Here is a 24,340-nt window from a genome sequence, read left to right as displayed (position 1 = left end):
CCCAATTGTTTGGCTTGCGGACTCCCGCGCCCTCGAGAGCTTCACTTCAGCGCGCAGCTTCCACTACGCGCAGCAACACACACCGCCAACATGTCAAGTAAGCTGCTTTTCCCTCACCATAGCGAATCTATAGCTACACAAGACCCAGACTAACCCAGTCAGGCCAATTCGAGCTTGCGCAAAACCCGACGGAGCCCATCTCGTCGGTCAAGTTCGCGACCAACAACCCAACACGCCTGCTCGTCTCTTCCTGGGACCGCCATGTCTACCTCTACGATACGCACGCTGAGCCCGGCGGCAAGCTGCTCCAGAAGTTTGAGCACCGCGCGCCGGTGCTAGATGTCTGCTTTGGGCGCGACGACAACGAGGCCTTTTCCTGTGGGCTTGACTGGGAGGTACGGAGAATCGACCTCGAGACTGGCGCGCAGACAATCATGTCCACACACTCGCAGGGTGTTCGCAATGTTCTCTACTCCGCGCCGCACAACCTCGTCATCTCCTCATCATGGGACTCGACACTGCACCTCCACGACCTCTCGCAACCTGGCGACTTCTCTGCCATCCGCCTGCCTTCCAAGCCCTTCTCTCTCTCCGCCTCGCCCACCAAATTAGTCGTCGCCATGGCCAGCCGCGCAGTCAACATCTACGAGTTAGATAAGCTGGCAGAGGCTGCCAAGAGAGGCGGCGGTGAGGAAGTGGGAGTGGAGCCGTGGCAGCAGCGGGAGAGTTCCATGAAGTACATGACGCGCGCCGTATCTTGCATGCCAAACGACGCGGGATACTCCAGCTCGAGCATCGAGGGCCGTGTAGCAGTCGAGTGGTTCGACCCATCTGAGGAGTCGCAGTCGCGCAAGTACGCGTTCAAGTGCCACCGACAACAAGTTGATGGCCAGGACGTCGTCTACCCAGTTCACGCGCTCGCATACCACCCAGTCCACGGCACTTTCGCGACAGGAGGTGGAGATGGCATAGTCGCTTTGTGGGACGCAGTAGCAAAGAGAAGGATACGACAGTACCAGAAGTTCCCTGCCAGTGTACAGACGATCGACTTTTCCAACGATGGCAAATATGTAGCCATTGGAGTCAGCCCAGGCTTCGAGGACGGAGTTGACGACGTACCTGATGGCGTGACCAAGGTCTTCATCAGGGAACTGAGTGCGACCGAGGCGTCCGGCAAGAAAAAATAAGCATGATGATGTATGTTCACGGCTGTATGGGATTGCAAGATAAATATACCAGTTGATCAATCGAGCTTTAGACGGCCAAAGCCTTCCACTACCGATCCGAAGATTTTAAGTCAACTGAGGTTGGTCTCCAAATGTGACGCATGTGCTTCAGCTCAATTAACACGTGTCAAGGACCCTCCACCGTTCCTGCACCTCGATGTCAAGGCCACCGCTACCACACAACCGCTGCGTCTCCTGTGTCACTGACTTTAATTACTCTCCAAACGGCATTGATCGATACGAAGCGCTTGGCAGATGTCGCCTCTCATACCCTTTCCGAGAACACTTCTCTTGTTCTCCTCCCAATTCCAGAGTTCAGCTCGATGAATGATCATTGCTCTCAGAACATTCCTCGTTTGCTCGATCAAATGAAGCATGCCCGAAGCGAAGTCTCTTACGGAATCATCCTCGCTCAGCTCAGGTCTGTCTATAACAATGTACACTTCCTCTGTCTGTAAATCGACGATCTTGCGTAAGGCTTCTGAGAGATGCTTTGTCTTTCCTTCTGAATCACCGTCCCAAGCAATATGCGACTGGATTTCGTACCAGTCCTGGCCTTTTCGAACCACTGCCGGATTCTTCTCTAATAGCTGAAAGATCAATCGCGCTAGTACATTCTCCCATGTGCTTGATCTGGTGCAGATCTCAAAGGCAACTGGTCGCGATTGAGATAGCCGGTCAAGCACGATATCCACAGCCACTGGAGATAGCCAGGACAGTGCCACTTCACCGACGCCTTCTTCGTTGCAGCCCGAGAGCATGAGAAGACAGGACGTACTCTCTTGCCAGAAGCGAGCCTTGCTCTCAGTCATCAAATCCGATTTGCACAGCTTCGATCGATGCCTATCATCATCGAAGCTAGATGCCAGCGCCTTGCGATACTGCTTCAGCGAGAGAACGGCATCGCCGGTTCGATAACTTCCAATGTTCAGTGCATCGCGTAACAACACGACCCTGGTCCTATCTTCACGCTCGTAACTATCTGTTGATTCTTAGCACATCGACATGTATCATTCATAATATGCGTACCTTTTAGCTCGTTCGCCAGCTGGTCCACCCGTTGCGCTAGGAGGACGTCGCATCTTATCCGGATACGGCGGAAATTCTCCCGCATGTTTTGTTCTAGGACCTCAAAACTAAGTGGGTTTCCGAAATTGATCACTTGGCGTCCTATCCAGTCGTCAGTGAAAAGGACTCAACTCTGGATGCTACAATGGTGCTATGTACCCCAAGTCGACCCAAGAAAGTAACTTGTCGCTGCTCGCGCAAGAATTATGATGTCCTTGTATGCATCAACAAGCATCAAGCCTAGTTTTGGCTCAGGGTAAATCTTCCGGTATACCTCCAGGTCTGGGAGACGATCAGATATCTGTTCCATTGCGGACACGATGGCTTCTTCGTTCTTGATCTTCAACTTCACAGTCTTGCGCACGTTAGCCCTCCTCCGATACGGCTTTTGTGATGGTGACCTACCGAGAAAAGCAACGCGAGTGTCGCGCCAGCTACTCCGCCGTATTGAGCGTCGGCTGTTTTGACGATGTCTAGAATGCCAGAATAGGCATTTAGGAATCTATCAAATTGCATGACGAACCTCTCCGTCTCCGACCAGGTTTTTCGGACGCCATCAGATCGCTTCCGGTCCAGGGCAGTATGCGCTGCCCCAAGGTCTTCAGCGTGTTTATGGACGTAGGTGGACAATACATGGAGTGGCATAGCATTTAGCGACTGCAACAGATCACTCTCTTTCTTCGACTCTGTCAACGTGGTCTCATTCTTTTCCGGCACGGAATTGAGAATGCCTCTAAGCTCTGACTTAATTCCGAGCCCTGTCCGCTTGAGTTTGCTACTCAAATAACCATTATGTTCCGCAACGAACTGTGATAACGGCAAATGCTTCCTGTTGCAGTCAGCCGAGCTCATAATATCCACAGACTTTCCCTCGGGGTACGCACGCCCACTCAGAATCTGGGAACCATTGCGACACTGGTCTTCGTTGTTTTTCATCTTGCATCATGTCCATTGTCGAGTTCGTAACTGAGATGCGCCGACTTTCGCGTGAGTACACTGCAAGGAAGCGACAGAGCAGGGTATGCAAGGCTCCTTCCTGTTACTACTACCGTAAGGCTGACACTTGCATAGGTTACAATGCAGGGTTGCGACAAGCTTGAGGATTCCAATACGCGATGCATGTTTGGGGGCTGAGGGTGTACGAATCAGAGTTCAGGTTTTGCGCTTCGTCGCACTCAGCCTTGTGCGTGGCGCCTTCCAAGGAGTGTTCGTGTATAGGCTGACACATGTGAGATGACTGCAGCGACAACCCCGCGCCAACCGCTCAAACCCAACCTGGACACTCAAAGGACAGGAATGCTCTGTTAGACCAATTGGACGAAGTACCCGTGCCTACTACTCGACAATCCGGCCTTCCTTCTCGTGTCGCGTCGGATGCACACAACCCTGTCATCTTGTTGGGTAATCTCGAATTACCAATCATGGCCCCCAATGCCGTGACCACTTCCGGTCAATGGATTTGCGGGCCTCGCAGTTGCCGACGGGAGGTGTCGCATCATGAAGGCAGGCGCGTATCTGGCGTTCACCAAGAATACACAAGAGGGCCCTCGCTACAATCTTCTCCACACTGTGTGTGAGCTCGAACGCAACTCTTTCTATTCCTTTCAGAAAATGTCACAGCAGTCTGCGATGGACGAAACTACCGTTGGGGCAGACGAAGGCCTTGTAGGACATGCCACACTTGTCTATCTGCAGTTCTGATGGATATACAGGACGTAGCAAAAACCTTGGAAACAACTCAGGTCCAAGATCAGTACATAAAGTTACTTCTGAAGAAGATAGCTTCGCTTGAGGAACGCCTTCCAACCCCTAACGACGATGATCATGCCTCGCAAGTATGCGTTTGGACCTCATGCTTGCAAGTCTGCTTGTTGACGGCAGCGTAGAAGAAAGACGGCAAGCCCGAGGCGCCAGCTGACAAGGCCGATATCGAGGAAGAAGAGGAGCCCCGATACGTCATCATTGTGAACAAGTGGGATCCAGACACTGGCGACTACAAAGATGACGAGATCACGAAAAGTAACGAAAAGAAAGAGATTGGGCCCAAACCTCAAAGCCGCAGAGCGTTCACCTTTCGAAAGTCTACCATGTTTCGGCCCCGTTTCAACTACATCGAAACGGTCCTGTCAGAGGCCCAGATCGAGTCTGAGCCACTGCAGAAGCTAGTTGGCACAATAACGTCAAAATTCGGAACGGATGAAGTTGTCAAGAGCCTGAGCTCTCCTTTCGCGAGTCTAGTCTGGACGTGGGCAGAGGCCGAAGAGGAAGCGAAAAGGTTTGTGGAGACCGAGGCACCTGAGGAAAAGCAAGCCCGAATTGATCTCCGTGAGCTCCTGCGGATCATCTCCACATCTTCAGGCATCCTGCCTCTCGACCAGTATTTCAAAGAAAGGAACTTGTTCGTTGATGAGAAAACCATTTCGCACGCAGCCCTGTGGACGCTATTCCCGCCGGGTACCCTGATCGTCTCACACCCTTGCCTAGGTGAGCCTCAAATCTTTACTGTCGATTCGTGCGACTATTTCATACGAGAAGAACATACTTTCGACCTGGTATGCTTCAGCTTCGACTGGACGGGCATAGAGTTTACCAGAGTACCATTTGAAATGAGGATCCGTCACTGGGGCTCTAATCGCAAGAGCATCGTGGAATTACCGTTCTACCCGCTCAAATATTATAGCAGCCCAGATGAGCAAAACGTCTCATCGGAGGACGCAATTGCTCGCCTCAAGGAACGGCTTATCGCTCGGGGGGAGAAGTTTGTCAAACTCTGCGATCCTGGCAAAGGCAAACAAATGTTTACATACTCTGGTGATGCACACTTTCACACAGGGCGTAGCTTCATCGGTAGTGGTGATGATGAGGGGGGCCGCCGTCGACCAGATGATGATACTTCATCTTCTACCGACACCGGCGCCGGACGAAACAGCGAGGCCCGATACGTCCAGAAGAAGAAAGTGAGTTATCGCGTACTTCTGACTACACAGAACAGCTTTTCTGACTTGACTCTAGGTGGACGGCACCACAATGGTTGATTTTACCTCTTTCTTCGAATATCTGTCCCCCAACACTCCAATTCTAGGAGACCTTCCCCAGTTCCGCGGCCAGCTGGAGAATCTCTCGCCTGAGAAACGCGCCAATCCAATCTACAGAGATATGTACAAGACTCACTGGGACCGGCACGCCTCTGACAAACCCATGTCGCCAGACCAACTTATGCATTGTCCTCCAAGAGTCCTCGGATATGCGCTGAAGCAGAAGAAATGGGCGCAGCTGCTGGTGGAAAAGCTCAATCCTCCCAATGATGCAGACTCAAGTGTGTTCCGCGACAAATTGCAACTGGACGAAGACCACAAGGAGCTGGTCAGGTGGTCTGTACAAGCGCATGAGTATGGTAAGAAGACCAATACGAAAGGTGAATCCTTGAGCTTGCAAGACTTTGCGCCGGATAAGGGGAAGGGTCTCGTTATCATGCTCTACGGTACGAGTTTTGTTCGTGTCAGATAGCATGTCTCAGCCACTAATTTGAACATAGGTCACCCGGGTGTTGGAAAGACTCTAACGGCTGAGAGTGTGGCGCTCATGGCCGGCAAGCCCCTACTTTCCGTCGGAGTGTCTGACATTGGAATCGAAGGCGACAAAGTTGAAGCAAATTTACAAAAAGTATTCGACCTTGCAGGGAAGTGGGAAGCCGTACTCCTCTTTGACGAAGCAGACGTCTTCCTTGAAGCGCGCGGTCGCGGGGAGAACGATCTCAGGCGAAATGCCATGGTCTCAGTGCTCTTGCGCGTCTTAGAGTACTACGACGGCATTTTAATTCTCACTACTAACCGTATGAGATCTTTCGATATTGCTGTTCAGAGCCGTATCCGTAAGTCTTTGGCCAAGCAAAACCTCGCATAAAGGCTCTTCTCTTACTGACATACGTTAGACATTGCCATCAAATACGAAGAACTCGACCCAATCCAGCAACAAGCTATTTTCGAATCCTTCCTCGAGCAACTTCACCGAAAGAAGCTCGTTCATGATTACAAGGACCTTATGCAATGGGTCCAGAAGGATAGTCGCAAACTACAATTTAATGGCCGTCAAATCAGAAATGTGGTGTCGACAGCCATGGGTATAGCGCTGGTGGATGAGGCGAATGATGGGAAGTTGAAGAGGCAGCATCTCATGCGCGTTGCGGAGCAGACAAAGCAATTCAAGACCGATTTACTTGCCGAGGAGGAGATGTACAAGAGGTTGCAGAAGGGAATTTCTTGAGGAGGTGTTGTAGGAAAGGTTTTAGTGGCTGCTGGTGTCCTCTCCATCAGGTCTGTACTCCAATGCGTATCCAGTGATAGCAAGCTCGGCCGTCTATCATAACGATGAGCCCAGCTTAAGCTGATCATCTGTGACGCTACAGAGCCATTCGTTCCTATAGTCACTGAGAATGTCTCCCCCATAATAATAAGCCTGTTGCGCTACAGTCTTAGAGTATCCACCGGTCGGTTCGAAAAACACGATGAAGGTCGGGGAGGCATGATGTATCCATGAGCTAAGCCGCTGTTTGTCAGTGCTTAGTGATGCCCAGTGTGTATTTTGAATCTTCTCGCGAAGGATCTTGGCTTGTTTTTGCCATGTAGAGAGAAGCTTGTCAGCATGCCGCTGAAGTGCGCCTAGAAAATGTCCCACACGGATACCATCTTCATGGGACACTCTGGAAATTAAACGCAGACGATTCGTATGCAACTGAGGCATGTATATGCCAAGTGTCTTGCAGGCAGGCTCCGTCAAGAACATATCAGCTATCAGGTTTGCAAAGCTTCCGCCTGGTAGCGATCCTCGAAGTAGGCAAGGCTGGTCGTTACCTGCCTTCAAGGTGATTTCACATCGTCCGAAATTTAGCTCCATGCGGCTACCAAGCAGTTCCATGATGTGAGGATTCATCTTGAGCTGGCTGAGGTCTAGCCATAGTGGATCTTTGGCTACAGGGGTGAACGCTCCAGTCGTCCAACCAAAACGTTCGTAAGACCTTCGGATGGCCAGATAGGCGTCTTCGGAAAGTGAGTTGGCTTGGGTAATCCTGGCTGGGTAGCAGACCAACGCATGCTCGTGTTGAGCTCTTTGCACCTCATCCGTAGTCCGGTGCTCGACAATTGCAATCTCATCGTCCGACGGTTGCATCCACGACGAACATATCGTCATGTCAATACGTCCGCCCTGTTCAACTGGAGGACATGGAAAGTGAGACCGATACTGAGTTGAAAGGATATGTTCAATTGTACACCGCCAAAGACGACTTACATCCCATGCGGTATGTTGAACCTGAGCCGTCGCTTGCTGAAGAATGAGTTCCAAGAGCTCGGGTATAAGGAGGAGGCGGTGGGTAGGAGCAGATGGACTTGTTGTCACTGGAGCTTCAAGGTCCTCTGTTGCCATAGACTCTGTCGCTATAGCTTCTAGTGCTATTGTGTGCTGCGGGACAGGACGAGATGTAAAGATAGCTACGCGCGTGTCGATAGCCCGAAGCGCTTGGCTCCGCCATTGCTCCACGCTGGCTTCGAGATGGTCGTCCGGGCGCTGAGGGGGCTGTGGCCATGGAATGCGAGGAGGTTTTAGACCCATATGTTCCTGATCAAGCGCACCTATGTACAAAGCTGAGTACCGGACCGAGTCGTAGTCTATGGAGGAAAGGTCTTCATCCGGGAAGTACTTCGCAATCAACAGGTCGTGGGGATGGTAAGACATGGCGAGATAAGTATAAGTGGTAGCAATGGCACGTCTTTATGCTGCAGCGACGGGAGCACGTGATGTCCCGAGTCACATTCCGTACAGAAGAGTTGCTATCGAATCGCTCATGCAGTTCTTGGTGCAGGCTACATGTAGCAAGATAATCCGCCCACAGCACAGCTTCGACGGTTCTGCGAAGTGTCCGGCGCGACGCGCTAAGTGGGGCTGGCTATCGATTACGAGCAGTCGGCGGTACTTGCCAATGACGCAGCCTCGGCGCGTCACGGTTGTCTACGTTGCATTCCGAGTGATTGCGCTCAAACACTTACGCCGCACAGCAGCTGATATACATACATTAAAACCTGCTCTCACCTCTAGTCATACTCACAACCTCTCATCTCAACAGTTTCGCTAGCTCATATCCGCCGCGACCATGTCCACCCGCGGGCAGTTCAACACCAAGAACCCGACCATCAAGCGCATATGTACGCGAGCATTGGCCGTGACAGGTGAAAAGTAGCTGACAATTGTCGCAGTAAAGGAAGCGTCGGAACTGTCGGTATCGCCCTCGTCAGACTACCACGCCGAACCTTTAGAAACCAACCTCTTCGAATGGCACTTCACAATCCGCGGCCCGCCAGAGCCATCACCGTACGCCGGCGGCATCTACCACGGCCGCATAGTCCTCCCATCGACGTATCCTCTCCGCCCGCCATCTTTCCGCTTCCTCACACCCACTGGCCGCTTCGAAGTCAACCGCGAAATCTGTCTAAGCATATCGGGTCATCATGAAGAAACATGGCAACCGGCTTGGGGCGTGCGCACAGCTCTTGTCGCGATAAGGAGCTTCATGGACACAGATGCTAAGGGCCAGCTAGGCGGCATCGAATGCAGCAGGGAAGCACGCGAGCGCATGGCCAAGGACAGCGGCACGTGGAAATGTGCTGGCTGTGCTAAGAGCAATGCTGACATCATGCAAGAGCGGGAGGAACTCGTCAAGGAGGTTGAGGAGAAGGAAGGCAAGAGGAAAGACGACCAAGTCCCCGAAGAGCTGAGACTTGCCTATCGCGACGAGCTGGGTAAGGAAGGCCAGGACGACAAGACGGTGGATAAGGGCAAGCAAAGGGCAGTAGAGAGTTCTGCTGAAGCCGCGTCACCTGCCTCGCCACCAGAATCTACCGCTTCAGTACCGGTCACCACCCCAACGCGACCCACTTCTGCTGTACCTACGGTTAGACCTACAAGGACGAGACCCACACCTCCGCTCCAACAGGTCGCCCAACGTAGTCCGGACCTGGCTTGGATCGATACTTGCATCTACGGACTAGTGGCTGCTTTGTTGTTCATGGTGCTCAAAAGGTTCGTATGAGCGAGCCAGTTTAGGCTTACGGTTCTGCTTGGCCAGTCATGGTAAGATGGCCGCAGTGAAATTAGCACGGGTGTATTGGCGTTGCAATGTCTGTTGATGTTCGTGGAGTCTCACTTTTTATTCTGCTTGAACTTTCTGGTGGGTACTCGCGTGCCATGTCGTTCGAAAGCCCTGGATGAAATGGCATTTTCTCAATCCTTCCCTCAAGCGAATCAAAGAAAGCTGGGACGTTGGCGGTGCGTGTTCATGGGGACCATCATCGTAAGAGTCGTACATGTGCTATGTCTAGTGTTTGCTTCAAATTCGACAGGTAGCACGAGATGCTGGGGTGTCTGAGGTACGTGAAGCTCGACAGTATGACACTCATTAAATACTGCTTGTCGCACATAAAGCATATGTTAGTCGATTCGAAATCACATCTTGTCACGGCAATTTTCACACATCTTGCTAAAAGGCTTTTTACTATTCTGTCGTCGCAGGATGGCAAAATTGCACAGCAAGACCAACTCATGCGAGTCTCTTGAGATCGTGATTAACTTCCATGGTTAGCCTGCCATTAGCGTCTTGGCATCATCTGCACCTTGAGGGCCCTCGCCATTCAGGGTCCCTTTCGCGACGCGACCATCCAAGTGTGATTCACCCCGCTGATTGCGCGAAAACCTCTTGTACAGTGTTATAGAGACTTTTCATCATCCGTGCACGACAGACATGACGCGACTATCGCCGCGTGTACGCGACTGAGCAGCCCGAACATGTCCCTGATCCTGCACGAAGCCAGCAACCGTCTTTGCAGAAGGAACAAACGATATGTCGAAACCCGCCTCAACCCCCCACTCGGCCCGAGTGCAGAAGGTTTGCACTCTGTGGACTCATGACGACAACTTTTCTAGAGATGAGATCATCTTTAATGGAGAGAAGTTCCCTGAGTTACCCACCAGTGCTGGTGCCCTCCTCCAGATCGTGGCTATACATGCAGACCACACTGTTCGGGACTTTCATACAGGATCCAAGAGTCACTCGCAAGATGCGACACACTTCAAAGCCGATGCGCTGCGCAAGGGTACCGATATAGACAACCATCCGACAAGGCATCGTCGGGACTCGATAACGATTACCATTGATGAGAATGGCTCGACTATTCCCGGTGGTCGCGAAATCGATGCGGAAAAAGCCTATGTTTTTGTCCCCAAACCGCTGCCTGCAGACTTGAAGACAAAGTATCTAAACCTACAAGTAAGATTTACACAAAGTAATCTTTTGCGCAACTAATACCAAGAAGGTTTCTTTATCGGAGAGAATCGCGAAGGTATTCGGGTTCCGCAACAGGATGCAGGTCGTAGTGACGGAGGCTGATGAAGATACTCACGAAGCTCATCACGTGGAGATCGTGTTCCGTGATGAGTACTTAGCACGCGCAGATATGTGGCGCATGGCCATTGCCGAGCTCAGCAAGCGTACCGTCTACCGTGGCCAACGACTACTATTCATGGGTACCATCAAGGCCACGATCAAACACATATATATCAACGGCCAGTCTGTCCATTCCGGGTACTTCTCGCCAAAATCGAAGCCCATCTTTCGCAGCGAATCTGCACGATACACATTGTTCATCCAAATGTCTAGAGAGATGTGGGATTTTGATACCGAAGGCGCTGGCGAGATAATGTTCAACAAGGTTGTCAGTGGGTTCCTTCCAGACCTGTTCAAGAGATGGTTGAGGATCAATGCGCGACACTTGGTCACTATCATCCTGTTTACGAGGATGCAATATGACGGAGAGCTCTTGGCAGATCAGCCCGACGGGACGACGAGCAACATGTGCTCGGACTCGCATTCCGGTACTTTTAGAGATTACTACAGAGTTGTTGTGAGCGACATGGCTAGCGGTGATTGGATCAACATCCTCTATCAGCTCAAAAAAGAGTTCAGGATGTTTCTCCGAGAAGTGTCTCTGGTCCGTAAGCCAGTAAAGCCAGTTTCTGATGATAAGGAGTCAAGCTCTGAGGACACGGCTACTGATATTGTCATAGCTGGTCGACCTTCTTCCGCAAGCCAAGGCAACATCCTGGAAGCCATCAATCTGGCTGCAGCCCAATTCGCTAAGGATTACATCGACCGAGACCTTGTTCGAACGGGTATTTCGGTCATCGTTGTTACTCCAGGTACTGGGGTCTTCGAAGTCGACTACAACATGCTCAAGCTTACTACGGATACTCTCATCGGATCAGGTATCGGCATTGACCTCGTGTGTCTCTCGCCGATGCCTCTCCATTCCGTACCCTTGTTCAAGTACCAAACACCTCGCTCAGTGTCCGATGTGAAGGCTGAGCACGACAAAGAGCAACACGCGGCCGTGAGAATGTCGCGCACAGAAGAGGACAAAACTCCGCGCCAAAGCCAACCAGATTTCGGTTCCATGTCACGCGCATCTACCGTCCGACGCATAGCGACAGATAACTCCATTGACTCATCAGACGGATGGAGGTTCGCAATGCCGTATTGGGTGGATGTCTCCTTTTGGTCTGGAACATCCGAAGAGATATTGGAACTCACAAAGCCACGAAAGGCTGACAAGATCGTGAAAAAGTCGCGCAAGAAGGGCCGTATCTTTTCTCTACGTTGTCGTTTGTATGAGCTGCAAATGATGGGCGTCATGGAGAACGAGCTTGGCGACATTGCAATTCCCTACTTAGAAGAAGATCCAATGTACCCGCATCATCTGCGCGAATTGTTCGAGACCAACGAAGAGGGCGTGCGAATTGCGCGAACAGTAAAGCCGTCCGCAGCTGCAACGGGCTCATATTCTTCGCGGGGTGACAAAGAATACACCGACGATCAGCTGGACGAGACAAGAGCTGCCCAGAAGGCCTGGATGGAGGCATACGACGGCGGGGTCTTTTCCCCTCTTATGGAAAGACACTCTACGTTGAACCAGCTGCAGCTTCAGAAGCGAAGGCTAAGCGACGACATCACAAGTGGATCTCCGGAGCTGTCGCGAAGTCTGCGTCTGTCTTCTTCTTTCCGCAGTACTGCCCCGTCACTTGGACAGTCAGCTCGGCCTCCCCCAGAAACAAGTTTTCCGCAACTTATGCATGAGAAATCTAAAGACCTTGAAAGCCAATCTCCTCGAGGAAGTACATACCGTATGCCTGATCTTAAAGGAGATGGCTTGCCACGAGCTGATATCTTGCGGCGGCAGAATAACATGACCAGAGGCGTCGTTGGAACTGATCGCCCGGCGGCGCATAAGAGAAGTGGCTCTGGAGATTCCCGCGACCACCGTCAAGCTATGCACCTGAAGGCGGGCGATTCGCCAGCTCCGAGTAGGCGGTCATCTCCTCCAAAGCGAGCCGGACTGTTGCCTGTGACTAATGCTGGGACGGCTGCGACAACCCAACCGGAACTGAAGAGCAGACCTTCAAATTGGTTTCTAAGGCAGATGAGCTTTGGTGGAAAAGCTACGCCAGCTAAACCGACTCTTGGGGATGCCACCATCGATATCAGTCAGGGCAAAGTGAAGCCGGCAATGCTGACTGTTGAGAAGAACCAAAAGGGTGCCATCGCTGAAAGACTGGCAAGCACTCGACATACTTCCGCAGGTAAGCCATCACAGCCGATTGCAATTAAACCTGCATCGCGTGCAGGTCCCACATCGGCTGAGTCACTCGCCTCCAACCGCGCAAGCCGTTCGATCGAGACCGTTAGGGGTGCGCAATCCGACCGATCCAACGTCCCTTCGCAACCTGGTTCAGTTGTGAGAGATCCCGGATCTACGTTCCTACTTGCAGGAGCGCGAGGAGCAGGCGAGCACGTTGGACTTAAGCCGGACTTGTCCTCTAGTGTAGGCGCTAGAGATGCCCCCCGGACTCTGTCTCCGACAAGTGCGATCGCTCCTTGGGCCGTCCTAGTCAATCCCTGCAACCCGAAGAAAAACGTCATTAGTTCCAAAAATCAATATCGGCGTTGGCACCACGTATTCCCCAGAACGTTGAGGACAGGTACTGTGAAGTGGAGATCGTTGTGTTCACCTGCTGCAGTACCTTTGACCCACGAGTGGTTTCCTTCTGTTGATCAGATAGCAACGCAATACAACGAAAGCCCATACAAGATTACGCAGAATGAAGATGACGACATTCTGGAAGCACCAAAGAGCCGAGAGTCTCTCATCAAAGAGTTGATTGCCTTTCGCCTCTCGCACGGATTCCAAATCATTGTCGGCTCTTCCGTGGCTGAGTTTTCTGGGCGACAAGAGAAATCTCTCGCTAGCATTCTCGATCCAGAATACATGTCTAGTGACGGAGACACCGTTTTCATGAGCGTCGGAAACAATATCCACCAGCTAGTATGTGTAGCCGGAGGAGAAGTCGAGGTAAGGAGATATAATAGGAAACCTACCACGGCCCTGGAGTCGACTGCTGGTATTGATACGCCCTTTCCATACAAGCCCTTCATCCGCACTGCGTTCGAGGATACCTATGACCCTCGAGAAATCGTGCTGCGTCCACCAAGGAGGGAATACAACTGGAATATCATTGATACTTTCTTGGCTGGCTATCACGATGAGTTTTCCGAAGTCCTGCGCTTCTGGAGAGCTCGTTTCGTGCTGATTCCAGTTGACATACCAGCTATGCATCGGAGGCCATTGCCGGTGCAAGACTCGCCCGAAGAGATACGGCTTGAAGGCATTCGCAAGCTTACCCAGCTATGGCAAAAGTTTCGCTATATTCCCCCAGAAGAGCGCTTCTTCCAGCCAGCATCTATCGTGAAGCAAAAGGACCCAAATCCGCTTGCGATTGAGTATCACACACGCGATCCTTCGGCGGTTGTCGCGGCCGGTCCAGACCACTCGTTACTGAATGATACCGACAGCGAATTCCAGACTTCTATCTTTTCTGATGCGGAAAAGTATCACACATCTAGTATAGACCTCAAGAAACTTGCGGAAGATCTCCAGGGCGAAAAGGGGATTCAAATGCTTGATCGTCGGTGGCATCTGAAGTTGCACTACAATTGTTTCTTGGGGTTTGACCTCACCAACTGGCTGCTTTCGAACTTCAAGGATATCGAAACCCGAGATGAGGCGGTAGAATTTGGTAATGAGCTGATGAGGAAAGGTCTGTTCCAGCATGTACAGGGGCGGCATCAATTCCGAGACGGCAACTTCTTCTTCCAGATTGCGGCAGAGTATAGGGCACCCCGAGCCGAATCTCGAACAGGGTGGTTTGGTATGCGGAAGACAGACAAATCCGTTCCTTCCACCCCACTTGCGGAGGCGCCTCGGACTTCGCCCCTGATATCTAAAAATATCAAGTCCCGTCCCAGTACTGCCGACTCTTCGTCCAACAGCTCTGGTTCGCTCAAAGAGGGTGAAAAGACCCCAACGCGCGGTGAACCGCATAAGCGAAAAGTCATCATGTCACGCGTCATGCGCTATGATGTCGATCCCAGAAAGCGTTCGTATCGGCCTGAGATAATTTCCCTGCACTACGACCGATTGCACAATCCCGACAATTGTTATCATATTCGCATTGACTGGATGAACGTCACGGCGAAGCTCATTGAGGATGCTATCGTCACTTGGGCCACGAGTGTGGAGAAGTACGGCTTGAAGCTGGTAGAGGTACCCATCGCGGAGGTAGCGGATATTGTCGACCATCATCCTTTCCGTTCGCCCTATGCAGTCAAACTTGCATTGCAGCCTCCCCAGGTTCAGCCTGAGGCAGTGTGGGACTCAACGAGCTTTTCCCCTCAGTACCCCAAGGTTGATAAGTTTGCTTATCACAAGCTCCTACTGCGGAGGCTGAATTTTGTTCTTGACATGGAAGCCGCGAATGCCTTTCCGTCCGACGTTGAAGTCACTTACTCTTGGGGCACACCCGACTACAAGTACACGCAGTTCATACACAAGAGTGGTGGCTTGCTCGCTCAGATCACTGACGATGGGAACTTCCTTCTGCTAGCCAACAGGCTTGCGCACAATCGTGCCAAAGACAACGGTCGGATACGGCCTGTAGATCCGTATGAACACAAGAAAGCCACGACAGACGGAAGTCAAAGCAGCCGTCTACCCTCGACGCCCGCGGTAGAGCGTGGAAACCCGCATCGTAGTCCTTTTGCAAGTCCTTTGGCACGGCCAGTCCAAGACGCCAGTCTCCTCCACACCGCGCTCACATTTCACGATCCGAAATCATCAGCAGCGACTACTCCAGCATCTGCATCTAACATATCCCTTTCTCCTGAGCAAGTCAAAGATGAAGTAGAAGCCTTTTGCTCCAACGCCTCACTCCTCTCCCACTTTTACGCCGATGCTTTCCGCCACGCGCCGTCTCCTTCTCCACGAATATTGCCTGTAGGAGAGGACAAGATACCAAGCTTGGGGCTGCCACCTGCAATCAGTATTAGGGATGCCAGTCCGGCGGCAGGAGGCTGGACGCTAAGTAGTACGTTTGGAGGACCTAGTGGCATAGCTGGTCGCAGGCAGGGCAGCGAGGGAAGCATGTATAATATGGGGAAGAGAGGAAGTGTGGTTGACGGCATGGATAGAGCACCCAGGCGGCAGAATAGTCAGGGAAGTGCTGGAGCCGGAGTATAAGCGACACAAAAGATCCACTGTACATGCATGTAGTCGTGCTTTGATCCTCGGACCTTGTGCTATTTCCATACGGGCGTTCGGCGCAGTAGACAGTGAGAAGAGGGACGATTCATAGAGGCTGAGAATAGACTCACCATGCATCAATCTAAAGACAAGTCTAAAGCTTCTGTTGTCCGCGATGTGCAAATGGAAAGAGGGCTACGGATAGTTCAGGATAGAGTAGATGTATATTGGTCCCTCTAGTATAATGAGCATTTTGACAAGTGAACAGAAAGTGCACTTATAATTTATGTCGATCGATCTCGATGCACTTCAGGTGCTTCATCGCGAGTTTGCAGACATGATAAAGAGCAAGATATTTGCCAGACAACTAGGTTCACCTAAGACCATCATCGCGACGTATAGAACTGCGTAGCGACTTTCCCTAGAACTTATTGACCCTATCCCTCATCTCAGCCAGATCCTCTCCTTCAATGGCATCCTGCCCCTCCTTGACGTATCTCTTCACAGCTTCTACGATTTCCTCGTCACCGTCAATGACATCGACCCAGCCCCTCACGCCATCGGCTTCCAAAACACCAACCACGCTCTCTGCGACCGTCGCACGGCTCGTCTTACCGCTTGCCCCAATTTTGCCCATCTTCACCTTTCCAGCCGGCTCCTCAGTCAGCGTGCCAGGCCGTAGGCTGATACCACAGAAGCGCTGATCAGCGGGCGCACCATCTTTCTCTTCCTGGGTCACTCGGTCTTGGGAAAGTATTGTAAGGACCTCATCAGCTGCAACCTTGGCTTTGAAGTAGTTTGGCAAGATTTCCGTGTTCACTTTCTGTGCCGCTTTCCAGTCTTCCACGTTCCACCAAGGCGCGCGGCCACTGCGAGAAGAAAGGTAAGATACTGTTAAAAATTTCTTGATGGAAGGTGTGTGAATGCTGGCTTTTGTGAACGCTATGGCTGCATCGCGGTCGACTGCAAACGTCATCTCGGCGCCGCCCTTGCCACCAGCTCCTATACGTTGTGAGCATACGCTGAAGGTCCATGATACACCAGCCCTAGAAAGTGCTTACCAGCGCTCCAGACAACCCAATCCGGTTTCACCCGTTCCAAGACGCTCTTCGCATCGGCCTCGCTCTTTACATCCGCAACACTATGGACCAGTACATCTAATTTCCCGGGCTGATCCTGTCCCAGCTTTTCAATCGCCGGTTGTTGACAGGCAGTGCGTATCATGCTGGTCACGTTCCATGATTTGGCCAGCAGGAGCGGTGTAAGAATTTGGGCAACTTTGCCGTGACCGCCGATGAGGAGGACGTGGTGGGCCATGTTTACTGCAAGATTAAAGGACAGTGGGCAAAATGGTTATAGCGGAGTGCAGTAAATGATATAGAATGTCTACCTGAAAGAAAAGTGGATGTTGGAAGCAGCCGAGAACCGATCAAGCGTCATGTTGTCAGCACTTACGCATCTTCCAAGATGACGTCGTAAGCGACATGTTTCCGAATATGTGCCGAGTAAGCTCCATGCGCATTGCGCCATCCCACCTCTTGCTCACACATTCGTGTTCCTGCTCGCAACAGAGTACTTCCAACGTTCAATCACAGTCATAGAGGAACACGTTTTCTGTCTTTTCAATTTCATTGATTGGTATCGCTGCCTGATGTTCAAAGCTACCCCGGAACTGCCACGCTCGTAGAAGTGAAGAAGAAACAAGATCGTTGCGCAGAGCTAATTCTGGACACTCTGATGCGGCAATAAGAGAGATACGTTTCAGTAATACAGTGAGCGAGACGGTGGCCGCGGAGCGCTTGGAGGAAGAAACATCGAGAGAGCAAGGGGTATGTACAGTATGGCTCATACTCGGGTAAAAGACTCCTGAACACCGTGAAGCATGCATTACAATGTAAAGTTGATAACAAAAGGAAATTAGAAGACACGGCGTTTACGGATTATAGGGCAAAGGGAAAGAAGATCTCATGTTCCAGGTCCAGTCGACTTGGAGTGGTCGCCGGAATGGCCGGAGAACGGTCCTACCACGAACTCGGGCGTGGTGTCCATATTTTGGCTGGGAGGACCACGGTACTCGCTGGCATCGGGCGCCAGAATAGGATCAGTCGACTTGGTATCAGGATGCACTTCGATACCGTCCTGAGCCTCAAGGTCTTGCTTGGTCGCATCGCGGCTGAACTTGATTGAGTCGTTGTCACCATGACCGCGGTCAATTGGCGACCAACCAGCGACACTACCAGCGACAATACCAGCCATCACAGTAGCTGGGCCGAAAGCGGAATTGGAGCGGGACCTGGTGCGACGGCGGCTGTTCGGGGTAGGAGGTGCAGGAGAACCATCATCTTGAGGACCGTTGTTCGGGGTGCCAGGCAGCGAATGGCTAGAGCGGGACTTTGTGAACATCTCCTTGGGATGTTGCACCTTGAACTTCATGGCGCTAAGACGCCCACCTCGGACTTTGCGGAGGAAAGCAAGCTCGTCACGGATCTCCAGTAAGCCCTGGTTCCAATGGTAATCATCGTCCGAAACGACAAGTTCGGGGGTTTGTTTGCGTCTGAAGAAGTCCGGGATACACTTGCGAATAAGTTCGTCGGGTATCAATCGAACGATCACACCTACGGGTAGCGAAAGGAAACCCAAGACTATTGAATAACCCCACTGAGCACCGTTGAGCCTGGTAACCTTGAAGGCGACACCACCAACGAAGATGATCATGGTCTGACCACCAATCATGATTGCCAAAATGATGATGAAGAACCAGTTGTGCGTGATGCCTTCGAAAACGTTGAAGCGGTTGTCAAGTCGGCGGTTGTTCAACGCGTTGAAGATCTGCATCCAGACGAAGGTGTTGAAGACCAGTGCTGGGAGTTGTTCTCTCTCGTGATCACTTTCGTAGCTAAGAATAGATTCGCCGGCGAAGTAGAGGATAAATGTCACAACCAACTGGTAGATTGCTTGACCAATGATCATCTTCCACATTCTCAGCGTGATCAAAGGAGCAGATTTCGGATCCGGCTTTCGGTCGAGAAGGCTGCGCGTGGGAGGATCAGTCGCGAGAGCCAGGGCGGCGAAGGTGTCCATGATGAGGTTGACCCAAAGCAGTTGAACAGCAGTTAATACAGAGGTTTGGTCGTTGCTAGATACGGCTGAGACGAAGGTAAGCAGGACGGCGGTGATGTTAACGGTGATCTGGAATTGCAAGAACTTCTTGACCGCGTCATTGACCGCGCGACCCCATAGAAGTGCCTTGACAATAGAAGCAAAGTTGTCGTCCATGAGAATGATAGCGGATGCTTCCTTTGCGACTTCGGTACCAGCGATACCCATGGAGAAACCGACATCAGCAGTCTTGAGAGCCGGCGCGTCGTTGGTTCCGTCACCAGTAACAGCAACAGTTTCACCGAGCTCTTTGAGGCGTTTGACGAGCCTACGCTTATCCTCTGGACTCGAACGAGCAAGGACGCATAGCTTGGGGATGACGGCGTCCATGTCTCGCTTTGATAGCTTGCGGAAGGTGGGCCCTTCCATGACGACTCCGCCAGGAACAAGGATGCCGCAGTCTTCAGCAATAGCCTTGGCAGTGAGAACGTTGTCACCAGTGACCATGCGTACGTAGACACCTGCGTGCTGACAGTCTTTGACAGCTTCGCGGACGCTCTCTCGCAGAGGATCTTGGATACCAACAACGGCCAGGAAAGTCATCTTGTTTGAAATATCTTTGAACACTGCTTGACTTGGGTCATCCTCGTGCTTGGAGGACTCAGCGGGCGGCCAGCTCTCGAAGTCACGATAGATAAGACCGATGGTTCGAAGAGACCGAGAAGCGTAGGTAGTGATGACTTGTTCCAGAGTCTCGCGGTTATCTCCAGTCATAGAGGTCTCAACAAGTTCTTTGTTGGCATCGGTGACAATCTTGTCGCACATGCCAAGCAGAATCTCTGAAGCACCCTTGACGTACATTCGGTAGCGACCGTCGTCGAGCTTCTGGACGGCTCCGGAGCACTTGATAGCGGAATCGAAAGGTATAACCTGAGCAATGTTGGCGTTAGAGCGCTCTTGAGCGACGTTGCCCATGCCTAGAAAGTCGCGTGCGAATCCAAGTAGAGCGGTTTCGGTCTTGGAGCCAATGAAAGGATCAGGGCCACCAGTCTCGCCCTCGAAGGCAGTCGTGTTCTGAATGATGGACTGTAACAGAACATCCTTGACATCTTTGTTCAGGGTCGCAACGAATTCGGGAGCCGAGACATCGTTGGGGTTCTCTACGGGCGACTCAACCACATCCTTGCCCTTGCTGCCGTCATCAACGGGTTCCACAGATGGTGCCTTGAGTTTGTGGTCGCCAAACCGGAGCGCAGTGCCCAGCGAACCAGCGACGACCGTCATCTTGTTTTGTGTCAATGTGCCTGTTTTGTCGGAGCAGATGGTGGTTGCGTTGCCCATGGTTTCGCAAGATCGGAGCAGGCGAACCAGGTTGTTGTCTTTCAGCATGCGGGTGGTGGCGAAGGCTAAGGCAAGAGTAACAGCTAGAGGCAGACCCTCCGGCACGGCGACTACGATGACGGTAATGGCGACAATGAGAATGTTGAGGAAGTTCTGGCCCTTTTCGGCAGGGGTAGCATCGCTTCCCTTGAGGCCGACGAGGAACTCGATGAAGAGTACAACAAAGAGCAACAAGGCAGCCGCTCCACCCAGTTTTGCGATGTACGTTGCGAGTACGTTTAACTTGTTCTGGAGTGGGGTGACTTCGCTATCTTCGCGTAGAGACATCATCGTTTTTCCGTAGCTGGAATGAACACCAGTCGCAGTGACCATGAAAGAACCAACACCTTCCGAGACTTTGGCGCCCGAAAGGATGAACGGGTCGACCTTCTTCAAGTTATCATGCCTCTCGATAGCCTTGAAAGCCTCGTCTCCAGACATCTTCTTGAGCAGATCAGACTCTCCAGTAGCCGAAGACTCGTCGCATTTGATGCCGTGACCTTGGATGAGAATGCCATCCACAGGGATCATGTCACCGGGCTCCAGATTGACAACGTCGCCAACGAAAATGTCGTAGACGGAGATTTCACGAGTCGTGCCTGAACGAATTACCTTGATGGTTCTGTCTTCCTTCTTGCGGTTGAGCTTGACAAATTGACGTTCCTTTTGCCAATCGTTTGCGGCGCCTACAACCACGACGATGACGATGGCAACAATAATGGCAACGCCTTCGATCCATTCGACTGCAGGCTCGCCGGGCTTGTGCTTTACACCGAAAGTCTGGTATAATCCAAGAGCCAAGGAAATGACAGCAGCACATGTCAACAAGATCAGAACCTTGTCGTTGTAGGCCATCCATGCTAGCTGGAAGATGTTCTTTGGTTTCCGAACGGGAAGTCGGTTGTCGCTGAAGACGCGCTTCCTGTCGGCAAAGGCGTTTTCTTTAGAGCCAGCGGGCGCGCTGTCCGTGTGCGCAACCCCGTTTGGCGCCGACTTTTGGGGAGACTCTGTTCTGCTCGGAGTTGTAGCCTCATCGAATGTAACGACGCCATCAAGATGCTGTTCGTCCATGCTCAGACCAGCCTTTCGGTCGGTTCTAAGACCTTTTTCTATGCCGTCTAGGCCACCGAGCGCGTGGAATGCTGATAACTGCATATTCATGTTAGATGGTGCATGGATGCGCTGAAGACGCGGAAACTTACACTCTTGGGGTTGTAGAGCTTTCCTAGTTGTCCGGGAGAGAAGGCGAACTTGTTGTTCTCGACCTCAAAGTCAGCCTCGGTGCCCGGATCCGGCTTCAAAGCATCTTTATCATTTAGTATTTCCGTTGGGCCCAAGTCGCCCTTCAAGGTATCGCCTTGTGAGGATGCAACATATGTTCCAGTGCTAGTAGATTCCCCATTCTCAGTGGCCGAGTCGACCGAGTTGCCCCGGGATCGCGCACCGGGTACGTTGAGCAGACCGGCGTTACTGTTCCATCCCGTCACCGGCGAGCTGATGTTATGCGGGCTCGTTGGTCGGCTCTCTTTGCTATCGAACGAGTGCGCGTTACGCAGCTCCTGTGATTGCTGCCTTGAGTGCGTAGGCGAGACATTGTCGTTGTTTAAAGATGCCGCTGGTCTGCTATTATCTTGGATTTCTCCTAGAGGCACTGAGTCGCCCATGGCAGGGTCGTTGGTAGCAGATGTGTCGATGGTGATAGTCGGTGCCCGTGGTCTTGAAGGACCGTTGTTGGCGTCGTTGGTCGCCATGGTGGGAGCCTAGGAGGCCTCGAGGCTGCGATGCGAGGCTGACGGTGGTAGGCTGTGCAGACAGGCAGACGAGCGATGGACGTAAGCGTAGCAATGTCAGTCGTGCACTTCCGGTGAGGTGAATAAGTTGTCAAGGAGTCCTCATGCACATAGAAGATGCGGGTTATGAGCGTCGCGGCAGAGGTGAGAGGGCGGTGCTACAGCCTTGTGCCGTCACCAAGGTTGCGCGTAGTAGAGAGCGTGGAGGCAGGTGCCGGCGGGCGAGTGCGTGTGAGAGCGTCTGGTACTGCCAGACTGTTTAGCTCCTTTCTCTTGCGTTTACATGTACAAGCAGTTGCTCAGCCACGATTGCCAAAGCTGCGACCGCGCGTGATGGCGGCCGGCAAGAGCGATGGGCGTTAGCGAAGAAGCTTACCTGATTATACTGCGTCTCCGGACAGGGCGATTGCGCGAGAGAGGGACACGGAGAAGCTGAAGAGGGGATTCCTATCAAGTCGAGGGTGGCAGTGTTCCGGCGCTGCGCATGCTCATTCGCCGTCGGGGTGGCTATGGCAGTGGTCGTGTCTGGCGTACCTGGGTACTCGTCGAGACTGTGAGGGGGCGAGACGACGCGTCGAACTGGCTTTCTGGTGCAAGAGAATGGCAGCCACTATCTCAGATCGCCAGGCAGAGGACATAAAGGCAAACAAGAGCCTCCAGCCTGGCCTTGCATCCTTGTTGTGCCTTCGAATTGTCCAAGACTTGCACTGCCCCGATGCCAACCCTAGGCACTAAGCCGCATTGGGCTGCGCTATTTCGCAACCAGCGTGGATGCGGCACTTAAGCGGGACGGCCTCTAGCCTAACCCCTCGAATGCAGCCCTCCGTTTCACCCCACGATTAACCGACTCACAACTGTCGAGGCCAAGTCGCCTTTGCATCTACGTGCGTCGCCACTGTCTGCGGTCTCTCGAACGACCATCCGCCATGTGGTCCGTCGCGCAACAGGGAGCTAGACACGACGACTATCAACGTCGCACATGTACCAAACGGGTTGCCTTCCGTATGGCCAGTAGGTCGCGGCCAAGCAAGCCATGCCTACCGTACAGCGTCTGAGCGTCATATCACCAGGTGATTCGATTGATGCAACTGCGAGCGATCGCGCTTTCGCCTGTCTACTCCTATTCTCTTGGCTGGTGCCATTATCACTAAAGGCGCAAAATTATCACAGCTTCGTTTTTCGAGTGGCGGCATTTCAACGATTTAATCATTGTCCGTTGAGTTTGTTATGCGCTCGGCCTCGACTATCGCTGCTGGCGGATGCTCTATCCCCACTCGTCCTCGGCTTTGTTGGCTCACAGTCGTGTCGTCCATGCCCTCACCGCCCGCGTACCTGAAATCCATGATATGTATGGCTAAAGGGGATGCGTCAATTTCAGACCAGCCAAGATGCTCCAGAAGCTTGGCTGTTCCGTGCCCATCTCCCGCCCCGACCTTGTTCAAGTTTGTTTGCGTCATTGGCGCTGTGATTGCTCTCATCGTCAACTTGGATCGCCAGGCGCGTTGACCGACACAGTCCCGCGTCTTCAACATTTTGTTACTGGGGACTTGGCCCATGTGCCCAATAGTGTTCGTTGAGTGGCAACCTCCTACGATTGCTTTACTCTAAACTCAGCAAAAGTCGCGAGAGCTTGAGACCAAAGCAAGCTTCTGACTCGAAGCTACAGTAGTCAGAGGCTTGCTGCACACAAGATCTTGACATGCTCCAGGTGACCGCCTCTGCGACCTTGGCGGCTTACCCCAGAGCTCGCAGCACCTGCAGCTGCATGATGTCCTTGTACATATGAGATATCGGCCCTGAACACGCTATGGACGCCTCATCTCCGCGAAAACATTGGCGAGCATCATCATGGGCGCTCTTCGGTCCAACCAGAGCGCCTCAACCTGCCCTTACCCACAGCTCCAGAAAAACCATCAACCCATGGATTCCATAGTACAATGAATTAGTGATGCTCCGCTCGGCCACGGTGGACTATTTCAAGACGCATTGAAAGGGTAACTTTCCTCAATTACCTGCAGCAAACGTTGAGCAGACAGTCGTCAGGCGTCTAGTAAGCGCTGCCGTTCGGTCGATGGACCAGTCACTGAGCCCACGGCACCAT

At 52.3% G+C, this 24,340-nt stretch overlaps 8 protein-coding genes across 8 annotated transcripts; 4 read left to right on the top strand and 4 right to left on the bottom strand.

Annotated features, from left to right (window-relative positions):
- Nucleotides 1–90: 90 nt before the first annotated feature.
- BKA58DRAFT_433710 (WD40-repeat-containing domain protein) lies at nt 91–1,187 on the top strand (the record flags this gene model as incomplete). Its single annotated transcript, XM_046173211.1, has 2 exons — nt 91–97; nt 163–1,187. 2 exons carry the CDS (start codon nt 91–93, stop codon nt 1,185–1,187), a joined length of 1,032 nt encoding a protein of 343 aa, XP_046030815.1.
- A 248-nt stretch (nt 1,188–1,435) lies between these two features.
- BKA58DRAFT_433709 (uncharacterized protein) lies at nt 1,436–3,246 on the bottom strand (the record flags this gene model as incomplete). Its single annotated transcript, XM_046173210.1, has 5 exons — nt 1,436–2,208; nt 2,256–2,396; nt 2,454–2,649; nt 2,700–3,123; nt 3,179–3,246. 5 exons carry the CDS (start codon nt 3,244–3,246, stop codon nt 1,436–1,438), a joined length of 1,602 nt encoding a protein of 533 aa, XP_046030814.1.
- A 350-nt stretch (nt 3,247–3,596) lies between these two features.
- On the top strand, nt 3,597–6,605 carry BKA58DRAFT_10491 (aaa family ATPase). The gene is made up of 6 exons (XM_046163815.1): nt 3,597–3,959; nt 4,007–4,129; nt 4,181–5,251; nt 5,307–5,775; nt 5,830–6,165; nt 6,226–6,605. The coding sequence occupies exons 1-6, from the start codon at nt 3,792–3,794 to the stop codon at nt 6,555–6,557; spliced, it is 2,499 nt and encodes an 832-aa protein (XP_046030813.1). The 5' UTR covers nt 3,597–3,791; the 3' UTR covers nt 6,558–6,605.
- Nucleotides 6,258–8,157, bottom strand: BKA58DRAFT_10575 (uncharacterized protein). Its single transcript, XM_046163832.1, has one exon. It carries the CDS (start codon nt 8,022–8,024, stop codon nt 6,654–6,656), a length of 1,371 nt encoding a protein of 456 aa, XP_046030812.1. The 5' UTR covers nt 8,025–8,157; the 3' UTR covers nt 6,258–6,653.
- A 133-nt stretch (nt 8,158–8,290) lies between these two features.
- On the top strand, nt 8,291–9,845 carry BKA58DRAFT_328236 (ubiquitin-conjugating enzyme/RWD-like protein). Its single transcript, XM_046168120.1, has 2 exons — nt 8,291–8,491; nt 8,543–9,845. Exons 1-2 carry the CDS (start codon nt 8,440–8,442, stop codon nt 9,373–9,375), a joined length of 885 nt encoding a protein of 294 aa, XP_046030811.1. The 5' UTR covers nt 8,291–8,439; the 3' UTR covers nt 9,376–9,845.
- A 153-nt stretch (nt 9,846–9,998) lies between these two features.
- Nucleotides 9,999–16,153, top strand: BKA58DRAFT_350417 (uncharacterized protein). The gene is made up of 2 exons (XM_046168518.1): nt 9,999–10,608; nt 10,655–16,153. Exons 1-2 carry the CDS (start codon nt 10,183–10,185, stop codon nt 15,965–15,967), a joined length of 5,739 nt encoding a protein of 1,912 aa, XP_046030810.1. The 5' UTR covers nt 9,999–10,182; the 3' UTR covers nt 15,968–16,153.
- Nucleotides 16,154–17,565, bottom strand: BKA58DRAFT_372424 (uncharacterized protein). Its single transcript, XM_046169130.1, has 2 exons — nt 17,032–17,565; nt 16,154–16,972 (listed from the first exon to the last, which is right to left on the bottom strand). The coding sequence occupies exons 1-2, from the start codon at nt 17,285–17,287 to the stop codon at nt 16,392–16,394; spliced, it is 837 nt and encodes a 278-aa protein (XP_046030809.1). The 5' UTR covers nt 17,288–17,565; the 3' UTR covers nt 16,154–16,391.
- On the bottom strand, nt 17,534–22,463 carry BKA58DRAFT_10461 (uncharacterized protein). The gene is made up of 2 exons (XM_046163809.1): nt 21,652–22,463; nt 17,534–21,598 (listed from the first exon to the last, which is right to left on the bottom strand). The coding sequence occupies exons 1-2, from the start codon at nt 22,198–22,200 to the stop codon at nt 17,936–17,938; spliced, it is 4,212 nt and encodes a 1,403-aa protein (XP_046030808.1). The 5' UTR covers nt 22,201–22,463; the 3' UTR covers nt 17,534–17,935.
- Nucleotides 22,464–24,340: the final 1,877 nt, after the last annotated feature.

Source organism: Alternaria rosae (genome assembly GCF_020736505.1).
Source record: "Alternaria rosae strain MPI-PUGE-AT-0040 chromosome Unknown BKA58scaffold_1, whole genome shotgun sequence".
Taxonomy (NCBI): domain Eukaryota; kingdom Fungi; phylum Ascomycota; class Dothideomycetes; order Pleosporales; family Pleosporaceae; genus Alternaria; species Alternaria rosae.
The sequence above is the reverse complement of the archived record's forward strand: the minus strand, read 5'-3'. Positions and strand labels throughout refer to the sequence as shown.